At 30.9% G+C, this 14,112-nt stretch overlaps 1 protein-coding gene across 3 annotated transcripts in view; it reads right to left on the bottom strand.

The window, feature by feature from the left end:
- LOC127717649 (uncharacterized) overlaps nucleotides 1-14,112 on the bottom strand; it is a 144,631-nt gene that overhangs the window by 81,974 nt on the left and 48,545 nt on the right. For 2 of the 3 annotated variants that reach the window (XM_052223379.1, XM_052223381.1), the window contains exons 1-2: nucleotides 9,328-9,650; nucleotides 2,334-2,438 (exon numbers count right to left, since the gene is read on the bottom strand). The exons of the other annotated variant lie outside the window; for it this stretch is intronic. In XM_052223379.1, the coding sequence (XP_052079339.1) occupies nucleotides 2,334-2,426 (93 nt within the window). In that variant the 5' untranslated portion in view covers nucleotides 2,427-2,438; nucleotides 9,328-9,650. Of the gene's footprint in view, nucleotides 1-2,333; nucleotides 2,439-9,327; nucleotides 9,651-14,112 lie in introns of those variants that run through there. 3 annotated transcript variants of the gene reach the window in all.

Raw genomic sequence — 14,112 nt, 5'->3', positions numbered from 1 at the left:
CAAATCAAAATTAATTTATGAACAGACCAAGATATACTTAGGTTAACTAACATTCTTTCCAAAAAAAGCAAATTTCAGCAGAGATTTTTTTAGTACTTTTTGTTTTGTTTTTTTTCAATTTAATTCTCAAATTCTTAAATTTTAAATTTCTAACAGATGTTTTTTTCTTTTTTTTAAATACGGTTTAATTGTTGACTATAAATTTCTTCCAAACTAAACATAACACTTTGTATAAATTTTGAACATGATAGGAGTGCTTTTGCGAAGTGGGATTTATGTATACTTTTATTTTGTTTCAGGAGATCAGCGAAAAAAATCAGTTTGTTTCTTAATTAAAAATATGTAAAAAAAAATTAAAAAAAACATTGTTGATTTGTTTTTTTTATTTCTTTTCCCTGTAGTTTATTGAAAATCTAGTATGTTTTTGATTAAATTTAAGGGGAAAAAAATTGTGTGTCCAAAGAAAAATCCCCCCCACCCCCCACAAAAAAAAAGTTCATAATATGATGTAGCATACCTTTGTGGAGACATAAAGTCTCATTTTACTACGAAAATCTATCCATGTACAGTAAAAACAATCTATCCATGTACAGTAAAAACCTTATCTAACTGAATTAACATGTTTGTCAGAAGTTAACCAAGTCTATAATTGACAATATTTATATATAATTGTTAACAGCATTCCTGCCTGCAACATGTGTTTGACTTGCACAAACTTATAGTAGTTAAGTTCACAAGTGTTACATAAATTTGTTAAGCAGCAATGATCCTTAAATGCTAGAAATTTGTTTTCCAGGTCAATGTGAACTTTGATATCAAGATGTGGCATGATTGCTTCAAGCATTTTTTATCAATTTCATTTTGAGATTTTAATTTTTTAATTATTATTTTTTTTTTTTTTTTTGCTACTGCATTTTCATCAAAATAATTATCTGGTAGGTGAAAACCTGCCTTGTCAGGGTCAGGTCACCCACGTCTTGACCCACTGTAGTGAATACCTATGCTCTTTGAACCTCAATTCCAGGATTCAAAGGTCACCTCTCTAATATAAGGTTTTTGTTTTCTCTGGTTCCCAGCTTGACCTTGTCATATGGGAATTCAGATCAATAACCAACATCCAGACTTTATATATATGCACTTTCAACCTGAGTTCCTCAATTCAAAGGTCACCTCTCTAACATAAGGTCAGTTTTCTCTGGTCTAAAGGTTGACCTTGACATACAGGTTTGACTCACTCACTCAGTAGATATTAGTCACTGAATGTCCTCAAAAAGAGCAACAGCCAACATTCAGACTCTACATATTTAACCAAATAATTACACAATATTCAATAGTTATTCAATTTTGACATGCATGTAACATACTGTAACGACAACTGCATTGGCGACAAGAAGTCTGAGTTTAGTATGGAAATCCTTCCACATGCAGGGAAAGATAGATTATACTAACTTGAAACCTTTGTCCAAAGTTAACAAGGTTTGTAATTGACAATATTTATACATTAATGTGTGCAACATTCCTATGTGCACCATATGGAGGTAGAAATTTACTACTATATGTATTTGTATAATGTAGTAAATATCAAATTATTACATGGCTTCTTTATTTGTTATTTATCAAAATGCCAGGATCACAGGGTAACTAGTAAATTTTAGTACAAGAATTATTTTAAGTGTTTATTTTTATTTTTAAGAAATGCAGCAAAATTTACAAGTTTCTATTTATATCTAATTGTTTAAAATAGTAGTAAAATTAAAGAAATACTGTGGTTGTAAAAGTTGAGTTTTGATCTAAACAAGTTTTAAAAAATCAATGTGAAGGTCAGTATTTTCAAGTCCAGCAGTCAAGATTATTCCAAGTTCATCACAGAAGACTTTGTAGCAAATAGCTTGATACATATTTTTTATTCCTATTTCATGGTACTTTGGTCTTATCAGAACACGATATTAAAAATATCCTTTCTTATACAAATTAGGAGGGTTAATATTGATATAACATTAACATGTTCTCGTCCTGAATATGCATATTAATTTGCCGCTGGACATTGAAGCAGCCATCCATGATCATCATCATCATCATATTAGGAGACTCTAAATCACCTTTTATTGGCAACTTTGTCAAATCTTCTGATTGTTAACTTTCCATTTTTATAAACATTTCAATACACAGACTAAATAAACCTTCTTAATATTCAACTAACTTCTATTTAGCATTTAACAGCATTGTAAAGCATGCAGCATTAAAACAGTTACTTCGAATCAATGTTAAATTTTTCATTGGGTAGGCCAGGAATTTTTGAAACGCATGCACAATTTCAAATCATGCATGTATACCTCATATTCTATACTGGAATCCGTTGACGAGTCAGAGTCACAGTTTGTAAATGTGACACGTTTTAATGATTCTTCTCGTCTCCTCCTAGACATTCTCAATTTACCCTGTAACACAAAATACTGCTTAAAAACGTAACCTAATGTCACAATTACTAGAGTCAGTAAACAATAAGTTACTATTGAGAAAACATCATCTTATTCAATATCACAGAGAACTTGCAGAGCATTGTGATTGTACATTTCACAACTTTTCCAATGATTATAAATTCAAAATACTACAATGGATATACTGGTAGCTTAAGTTACACCAAGATTTATCAAATACCATTTTCTGTTTGAAAAGATGGTATGTTAGGGAAGTATACAGAGTTGAAAAATCATCACTGTCAACAGAGACAAACTAACTTTCAAAGAAATTTAATTTATGAAACATCTAAGCCATTCTTTTACACTCCAGAATTTAGTAAACAAGGTAAGTGTAAAAAAATTGATAACAAAACATCTGTAAAAGCTCTCAAATCAAAAGAATGGAAATTTGTGTAGTTGAATACTTTTTTGTATTTTCATTTTTGCATCAAAGTAGCATTAGAGACAGCTTTCACTGGTTTGATATCCACGATTGTAAGAGTTACAGAGTGGAATTCTGATAAAATACAAAATAGCTTGTGATAATTTAGGATGAACTACAAAACTTTCAATAATGGTAAAACATTCTTTTCACACAGATAACAAAAAATAGAATCTGAATATTCTTCAATAATTGAAATACCAGTTATGATGAGCTGTGAATAGATTAGTATTAGATAATCTTTACAGAGATCTGAAATGTTTTTACATCACACTTTAGATAATACAGATATACTAGAAACGTTTGAATTAATGCAGAACTATCATAATCTACTCAACAACCTCTGTGATTGTGATCAGAAGTTTGTGGGAGTTAGAAATTGGGGCGGAATTCAACTTGTTTTGTGTTTTAATGCTTAAAAAACAAACCTTTGGATCCACCTAATGGGGTTCTGAGCTTCGTGTCTGTTATTTTTTACCTTTATTCAAAATTTCATCATTCATGTCATTTGAAGAATAAACATAGCCAGGGCATAATCAAGCCTACTGTCACAATTTGTTAACTTAAAGTGAACAGGATATTTCACAATAAAAATAAGCAATCCTACAACATTATACAAACACAACTGACCATGATATTACTTAGTTTCTCCATAGAACCATCAACAGCATGCTGGTACAATTACAGCACTGACTATAACAAATTGTTGACAAAAAAAAAAATCAAGCGTTTTAAAAAAACATGAAAAATTAATCCAATTCCTTTAAATTGAAAATAACACTAATTATCAATTTTGTGCATCCAAAGCACTTTTCTGGATTTACCTTCGTCAGGCCAAAAATAAAATTAACATTATTTGATGTTGTATACCTTAGCTCACCTAAAAAGCAGCCTACTTGAAAACTTTTATGACACAAATCATTTCAAATTTTCTTTTTTAAAGTTTTATTCTTGCTCTAACGTCGTTTTCTTGTCTAAAACATTTAACTTATGTTGTTGGCCAAAATAAAATAATCCCTACCTACCTTAGTTACAACCCAACCCTACAAGGCATGGGTAGGCAACATCAAACAAAGAATTTGTTAAGGGTAGCCTCAGAAACACTCCAACCCAAACATTAGAGAGACAAGAATGTATAAATATGTAGAAACTTTAGGAACTATCCATTTATGAGCAAAAGAAACCTAGAAAGAAAAGCCAAATTCCAATACTTAGTTCAACTATCACCGAGAGAGTTGGAACCTTAGTTACTTAATAACAAATTTTTCATCAGGAAATTTAAGAAAAGTATGTTATAAATCATATCAGTACTGAAGCACTGACTTCTGAGCTAAAAATAATTTAATCAATATACTTCAGGGAGATTGTTTCTGAATATCCTACAATCTAACTGCTATTAGTTACGCCCAGGAAAGTTTTGATCTATCAACCAAGGTGTGTACAATTCCAGATGGTTGATAGTCACATCTGATAATCTGTATAATCTGATAATCTGTTTAATCTGATAAATCTCTTCCTGATTAACTCCCACACATAATTAAACTTACATTAAAAGTGCTCTCTTTATTTCAAACTGATATATGCAAGATTATGAAGATGATCAATTTATCTGGAATTTGACAATAAAAGATGTCAACCTGATTCAATTTTGCTATTATTTCTAAGAATATATATATATATATATATAAACCATAAGGAATTACAATGACATCAAGGATTTATTTTGTTTAAAATGTTTTTTGGAAAGTCACTTATAATTTTAAGTATTAAGAAATATTTTTGTAACCCCTCTGTTTATGGATTCAGGATGGGATCCACAATTTCATGTTTTGGGGTTGGGGAGGGGAGTGAAGGGGCACAATCCTAAAAACTCTTAAATACACTGTCATTTTTGAGTGTATTGCTTTTATCAAGACACCAAAATTTTGATTTTATTTCAATGTAACCTTGAGTACATTAGTGGCCAATATTCTCAATGGTATTTTTATACATGGTGTATTTCTGGCATTGACCCTCTGTTCATTCTCACTTTATATCCAAAATATATTCATATTTACATTTTTCGTTATGCTATGTTAATCGTCTTATAACTCTGGCAATTATTATATAAACAATAAATACCGCAGAAAAAACTTCTTGTTTGACTTATATCTGTTATAACAACAAATCTTACTTACGCTGACGAAAATACAACCCAGGTCACCTTGTACTAATTATAGAGAGTATATTATATGTCATTGCTAATTAACCTGTATACACTAAACAAATATCAATTAATTCACCTGTATTACACAGCCAATATCATATTAATCCCAGAGATCTTTAAGGCTCTACAAGAGGTAAAACAACAAATGATACTGGTAAAGAAAAAGTCCATGCTTTCATTTTAGAATCTACTTCTTATCCAAAAATATTAGAAATTGTAAGCCTGAGTATCTTTAGAACAGAATACTGTAAATTCAGAAATTATTGCGTGCATTTATTATTGCGATTTTTGAAGAATGGACAAAAATGCGAGATTAATTATTGCGATTCAATGAAAAACCGCATAGACAAATATGTATCAGATATCATAATGCCAGTTCTTAATTATTATTGCGATATGCACCTAAGTCGCATTATTCGCATTAATAAAAACCTCTCAATAATTTCTGAATTTACAGTATATCTTAATAAAGAAAATAATGTGAAAAGAATGCAAGGCAAACAAGCATGATATTAATTTTGCTTGAGAAGGAACACTAAATATGATACGATACGATTAGTTTGGCTACAAAAGGCTACAAAAGGCCCAGTGATTTCAGAGAAGATTCTTTTAAAAGTTTAAAGCTAGATGACATTAACAAACACTGATCAGAAATATGAGTTCAAATTTACAAGCATCTGATCTTTTTTAGAGCCCAGTATTAAATTCTCAGTGTTTGACATTCTTTTTAATGTAACATAAAGCATATTATAACCTTTTCTTACTTCGCGGTGTCACACAGTACAACTTTACATAAACCAATTACAACCCAACAATTTGTTGTCTAATCTTTCTTATTCAAACATAGGAAGGATATATATTGTACTTATTTGTATGTTTTGTAAAGTCATACTGTAAAACCTGGTCTTTGGTTCTGATGTAAATGTTTATTTGCCAATGATTCAGTATGTATTTACAGTATAAATTTGATCCAATCCAGTTCAAATGAGAGACTGAATTGTCTTAATACTGCAAACTTAAGCTAACAAACTTTACACCTAAATGGAAATAAATCAAAATACATTAAATCCTCCTCTGACAGAATTTTCATACAAAGAGTATGTACTGTGACGGGATTGCTTCCCTTAGTATATGTAGTAGATACTTAGCCAGCCCTAAGCGGTTGTGCTAGGGAAGTACTTCTTTAGCTCAGTCGGTTAGAGTGCTGCCTTGTAACACAGAGGTCCCAGGGGAGACCATGTGATTTTGTAATGAAAATCATGCACTCTGGTTACAGTACATAGAATTTTTTGTAATTTTCATTCTTCAATTCCAGTCTGACAAGATTTATATGATTTATTATAACAGCTTGCTACTTGCCAAATTGTTAGATGCATGCATCAGTTTTAGATGTACTTTCCCTTTTTGTCTGTCATTTAAATGATAGAAAATACTCCAGTCCACAAATGCAAGACAGCAGATTGGTACATGCCATTCTGACCGTTAACTGTGAACTTTCCATGCCAGGTTCAGTTTTGTATAGACATAAAGAAAATGTACTTTTCTTTTCATCTGCCACTTTGATGCATTAATATATTCACTATATGTATATCTGATATTTATAATTTAATCTGTCAATTCAACATAACAATAGATGGATAACACAGCTTGAAAACTACAATAATGAGGAGAAGTCAATGGCCATTTCACCTTATAAGAAGAGGATGAATGCTAGGGGCTTTCAGTTCAGCTGTATTTGAATGCAATTTGACAAATGTCACCTTCAGACTATAAATTCATCAGTATAAATACTTATTAAATAAACAATAAGTTTAAAGGTCACATGCAATTATACTGATGATTTTGTTGACTGAAACTGAGGAAACTTCATAATGGGAACTGTGAGTGGATTCATTTTTTATAGTAGGTATACTTTGGTGGATTGAGGAACATGTGCATTTTGGAGGATACTTGATTTTCATGGTTTTCACAAATTCTGCAAGTCAGATTGAAGGAAGCTTGTCATTCTGTTTAATATAGAAATTTGTAGTTCACCATAACACAAAAAATTCCTCCAAATCATCTGCAATAGCACCCATAAAAAATTATAATGAATCCACTGTCAATACTTTAAGCAATTTGCAGAATCATAAGAAACAGAGATCTCTTGTGATTTTTCAGAAAATATATGTCATCATTTTAAAACAAGCTGTGCAAAGCCAATGTGAGGAAATGAATTCATTAACAACCTACTGGGAACATATTTTTGAGACTTTTCCATGACTTGGACTTCCCATAGAGACCCTTCAAAGTCTGCCCTATATGACCCCTAATTAAATTGTAGTCACCTTTATCACCTTACAGCTTATATACATCATTTATTCAATAATAATAACAAACATTTCTATGAATTTGACTAAGTATGTCCTTTATAGCTATTCAAGCTGTAGCAACATGTTGGAAATGAGAAAGTACTGGTCGTAACTTCAATCAAAGTAACCAAAGTACAAATGTATGATGAGTTAAGTTCTTTAAAGCTTGGTTAAAAAATGCACTCAATATTGGCCGACTCTAGAACAAAAGAGTTCTCTACTAGACAGAAAATGAAATTTAAAATTGTTTGATGTTGCCTGAACCTACCCACCTAAAAAGCAGCCTACCCGAAAAAAATTTTGACACAAATCATTTCAAATTTTTTTCAAAGATCTTTTCCTGCTGTAAATTCGTTTTCTCGTCTAAAAAACTTACGACTAAGATTGATCGTAAGTCATGAACAATTCAGTATACCTACGATCTTAGTTGTAAGTTTTTTTTGTGAAACCGACTCCAGGTACATGAAAATGTGTCAGGTTAAGATCTCAACCCCCCACCACACTTTTTATTCTCTGAGTTGAAAACCCACTTTTTAATTATACTGGTATAAAAGATAACAAAATCACAAAGGGAAACATATCATATAACTGTATAAATGCCTTTGTAGCAGTTAATGGAGAAATGAATTGATCTCTATGTGTAAAGTACATACCAGTAAGATCATTTTAATCCATGTGTTGCTTTAAAACTTTAAGAAAAATTCAATACTTCAAAACGTATTGAAGATCTTCAATAAGTATACAGTAAACTGCTATAATAACAATAGCATGGCACTGCAAGATACCGGTATTTAAAACAGTCACGGTTAGAATTATAAAGATTTACCGATTTTTTGCAACTTTTTATTTTCTAAGCCCAAGTCATCAAAGCTATTTATAATCGGAACTCTCATTGGAACAATGAGAACGCACTACAACAAACTTTTCCGATGCTTTGAATCATCTGAGAGACAAGGAACTAAGTCAATCATGTATAGATTGTCAATATTTTGTGTTATATTATACAATAAGAAAGATTGGTTTGAACCAGTGTTTAGACAGCTGACTTTGATGAACCAGAAAATATAAGTACACAGAAATATGTTAACATTGATATGACTAAAAACACACAAATCCGATTTCTTATGGATTATGTAAGTCATGAGGAGCACTTGTATTGTTTTTTTTCAAAATCAATGGTAGATGGATATATCAAGGACATAAGAGATCTATATAAAAAGTTACATAATTTTTAAGTATTTAGATTTTTTGTTAAAAGTTACCAAATTTTAAATCAGAACATGCTGAATGATCATTGTCAAAACAGTCAACTGAGTCAATTGTAAGCAAATTAAGATAGAAATAATTATCAATCAGATCTGAAGTCCATTAAAGTAGAAATAAAAAAAAAATTAAAAAATTATATCTGATCTGACAATTGCCTGAGGTACTAGATTTTACAAATTTGGTTATTTTTTCTTTCCTTTTTTGACTCACTATAACTGAAAGAGAACTGGAAATTATTCTTGGCAAATGGAAAAAATTGTCATAGAAGTAGATATTCAATTTATCCTTCAAATTGTTTCTTATTCATTTTGTGGGGAAGATATATTTTTTCCATTGCTCAAATTAATGAAAAGAAATTGAATTACACTTGTACATTTGACAATATATATTGTTGTGCAGATATTTAGAGTAATTATGAATATAATATGTGTTTTCAGCCCTGTATCACCTTGACTGGTGATCAATGAATTGATCTGTCGTAGAGTTGTCACTTGTTTAGACGTACTTATATATATATAAAGTTTTTATTGAATACAAAAATATTTCATTAAAACATATGTTGCATAAAAGATATTTTCAGTGAGCTGTAGAAAAGAAACTAACCTGTTATAGACCTCCAAGCAAAGACAAAATAATATCCTCCATAAAACATCATATAGTTTCCCGTACTATTGTTTCTTATATAATGACATTGTCAAAACACAAACATTCACCATGACGACACACTTATTTCTTCTTTCATTCCAACTCCATCAGAACATAAATCTACATATTGTACAACAGAAAAATGATGAATATGACTGTCAATAGAACAAATTCTCTGATGTACTATAAATCTTTAGCATGCTCTGTGACAGTATGGGATCTATAGTCTATTTCTTATTGGCTTGATGCACAGTTTTCTCTCCAGATGTTCAAAGTGAGATGAAAGTGAGAGTAAGGTATACAAACACAAGAGTGACAAGAGATGGAAGGAGGCCATGCATTGGCATTAGGCAGGTATGGAATCTATAGTCTATTTCTCATTGGAGCAATCAATATTATTTCTCTGTTAATAAAATGTAAAATCATACTCCTTTTACAATTGTGATGGACAAGAATGCAATGCAAAAGGAAAAGAGGTAATTGGAATTGAAAGTTAGCTGATTTAGAGCCTATTTCTATTGGCATGACTGCACATGATTATTATCAAACATTAAAATTGAGTAAAATAAGTTTCCCTAATTTTGCAAATCTCAGAGAAAAGTAGAGGGACACAACCTAGTGGAGCAGGAATTTGACAATATGTAAGATACAAAAGCTACAATTTTCAACACACTTATGTAAATCAGTTTATCACTATGTTACGACAATCGTCATAACACAATCCCGTCCTACTCTCCCCCTAATGTGACCTACCAAATTAGACTTATCACTGGCTTTTTACTTACATGAGCAACTCTATGGGTGCCACAATGTGGAGTAGGATCTGCTTACCCTATCCGAGCACCTGACATCACCCCTGGTTTTTGGTGGGGTTCATGTTGCTCAGTCTTTAGTTTTGTCTGTTTTCTTTTGTGTACAGTTGTTTGTCTTTTTTTTTCTTTTTTGCCATGGCGTTGTCTGAGTTTATTTTCGACTTTGAGCTTGAATGTCCCTTTGGTATCTTTTGCCCATCTTTTATATTATTCATACAACATGCTTAAAACATCATTATATAATTCATAGGATCTTGCATTTGTGATTAAGTTTTTGGTTCTTAAAATTAAGTTCAACACTTTTTCGTTATATTTTGTTAATGATATAATTACCATGGTCTTATGTGTTGGGTACTTTAACTGCTAATGATTATGAGATTCTACCAAGGTACCATTATGTAAGGTAATTAATATTTATGTAACACAGCTTAACTTATAATTTACTGTTTGATGTCTCTATTACTGACAAGACTGACTCAATATGTGTAAGAGACAATTTGTAGATAACAACATCAAACATCAAACATCTAACTCTTGTTAAATTCCTTTTTATTTCTTTTTATAATATTCACTTTCGGTTTTTTTTTCAGTCAGTGCAAAAATTAAGAAGACAGAGGGCATGATTTTCTTTTGCAATTAATTTTGAATCTTTTATATAAGTGCTTATAGGTAAAGTTAATGACTAAGAATCTGTAACCCTTACAATGATGGTAACTGCAATATGGGATCCTTTACAATTAATGTGCAATTTATTTGAAAGTTGTCTCTCTTTTGAAGTGGGAAACAATTCATTGGCTGTGCTTTATTATGCACTTAACTAGTTTTATGTTCACACCGCATGTACATTCCTCTTTACTTTAAAGCAGCAATTAGTACTTATGCAAGTTTTTATACATATAAAATAAAATGTGGTATGATTTTCATGTCCTCCATAGATGCATATAAGTTTATCTGTCCATGGGCAATTATACTCCCATATATTTTTCTTTGGTTCTTTTGGATATATATAAGTTTATGTGTCCATGGGCAATGACTCCCATATTTTTTTCTTTGGTTCTTTTAAATTTTTACATAAACATCCTACAAGAAATGAAGATGCAAGATTGCAAAAAATATTATTTCCAAGGGATATAACTCTTGCAAAAATTGTTGATCAAGGGCTGATGATAGAACTAATCCAAGTCCTTGCTGAAATAAACCTTTGATATGAATTTCATAAAAAATCCTTCATGATTATGTAGACTTTAGATGTCTACAATGCAATTTCTATGTAATTTATATATCAAATGTACATAACTCCTTCCTCAACACTTATAAATAGGACATGAAGGTGATGTGTATGTCTGAGACAGAAACCTACTAATGTAAGTCAAGGTCAATACTGTCTTCATACTTTACACAAATTAGATGTGTTGGAACGACACAAATGGCCCCACTTGCAAAAAAAGCTTGAAGCCACTTTTAGGAGTGGAAATTGAGAATGAAAGTCTTAATAACTGTAATTTATTATTTTCATGACATTTTCAAAGTCCAAAGCCCATAATTTCAGCAAAAATCAATGGAGGAGAACCAAATTCAAACTCTATATGTAACTCATCATTTTTGACTCACATACTAAAAATCAGCTCAATGTGTGAAGACCTTTAGAAAAAAAGTCAGTATAACTGTTATTTTCATAAAATGTTCAAAAGCTCGTTGTTTCGGCAAAAATCAGCAGAGCGCAACCAAACATAAACTCGATCTGTAACTCATCATAGTAGACTCTCATACTAAAAATCAGCTCAATATGTGAAGGCGTTTAGAAAAAAGTCTGTATAACTGTTCGTTGTGGAATGATGGATAAGGGTAAAATTATATGGCCCGACAACTTTGTTGTGGGGCCATAAAACAAACCTGATTCTTTTCAAATGCTTGTATTTTACTAAAATGAAACTGTTTATTTATTTATTTATGCTTCCTTTGCATTGGTCTTGGTATGCATGACATATTTGCCACTGGATATAAAGCTAGCAATAATGAATCAATTTATATTTTTTGTATATGTTTTGTATGAAAAGTTTTCAAGGAAAAAGTTCCTTTAAGAATGAACAAGAAATGAATGTAATTATAAATACAGCTAGACATTAACTTAATTTTTCAGATAATACAATATAATTCAATGTTTTCAAAAAATATTGGAAAAAGCAACTATTTTAATGCCTAGAATCAAATAAAGTGGCTCCAGAAGATATAAATAATAGATAAATGGTTGGTATTTTAGGTCAAAAATCTATGTAATGGCCCTATTCTGAATGTCCACTGGGTTTTTCACAACCCTGATTTTATTATTGTAAATATTAGCTTGTAAATCTTGACAATATGGAAGAATGCAAGTTTGTATCTTATATATATATAACCATGTCAACAGATGGAGAAACATATTGTATAATGTCTCATTGTAAAATTATGTAACAAAAATGTGGAAGATTTTACACATTTATAGCTAAGAATGTGTCTTTTATTGATAAAGGCTGTCTTCAGCATATTTTGTAGTTTTTATAATACATCACAATAATTGTCAGACAATAGATATCAGTAAGTAAATAATGGACACACTACATACAGGAAAACATGTCTGTTATGAGTGTCTATTGATTGACATCACATCACAAAGATTGTCAGACAATAGATATCAGTAAGTAAATAATGGACACACTACATACAGAAAAACATGTCTGTTATGAGTGTCTATTGATTGACATCACATCACAAAGATTGTCAGACAATAGATATCAGTAAGTAAATAATGGACACACTACATACAGAAAAACATGTCTGTTATGAGTGTCTATTGATTGACATCACATCACAAGGATTGTCAGACAATAGATATCAGTAAGTAAATAATGGACACACTACATACAGAAAAACATGTCTGTTATGAGTGTCTATTGATTGACATCACATCACAAAGATTGTCAGACAATAGATATCAGTAAGTAAATAATGGACACACTACATACAGGAAAACATGTCTGTTATGAGTGTCTATTGATTGACATCACATCACATCACAAGGATTGTCAGACAATAGATATCAGTAAGTAAATAATGGACAAACTACAAACAGGAAAACATGTCTGTTATGAGTGTCTATTGATTGACATCACATCACAAAGATTGTCAGACAATAGATATCAGTAAGTAAATAATGGACACACTACATACAGAAAAACATGTCTGTTATGAGTGTCTATTGATTGACATCACATCACAAAGATTGTCAGACAATAGATATCAGTAAGTAAATAATGGACACACTACATACAGAAAAACATGTCTGTTATGAGTGTCTATTGATTGACATCACATCACAAAGATTGTCAGACAATAGATATCAGTAAGTAAATAATGGACACACTACATACAGAAAAACATGTCTGTTATGAGTGTCTATTGATTGACATCACATCACAAAGATTGTCAGACAATAGATATCAGTAAGTAAATAATGGACACACTACATACAGAAAAACATGTCTGTTATGAGTGTCTATTGATTGACATCACATCACAAAGATTGTCAGACAATAGATATCAGTAAGTAAATAATGGACACACTACATACAGAAAAACATGTCTGTTATGAGTGTCTATTGATTGACATCACATCACAAAGATTGTCAGACAATAGATATCAGTAAGTAAATAATGGACACACTACATACAGAAAAACATGTCTGTTATGAGTGTCTATTGATTGACATCACATCACAAGGATTGTCAGACAATAGATATCAGTAAGTAAATAATGGACACACTACATACAGAAAAACATGTCTGTTATGAGTGTCTATTGATTGACATCACATCACAAAGATTGTCAGACAATAGATATCAGTAAGTAAATAATGGACACACTACATACAGGAAAACATGTCTGTTATGAGTG

Source organism: Mytilus californianus, unplaced genomic scaffold, assembly GCF_021869535.1.
Source record: "Mytilus californianus isolate M0D057914Y unplaced genomic scaffold, xbMytCali1.0.p SCAF_10, whole genome shotgun sequence".
NCBI lineage: Eukaryota > Metazoa > Mollusca > Bivalvia > Mytilida > Mytilidae > Mytilus > Mytilus californianus.
This window is presented reverse-complemented; position numbering and strand designations above follow the sequence as displayed.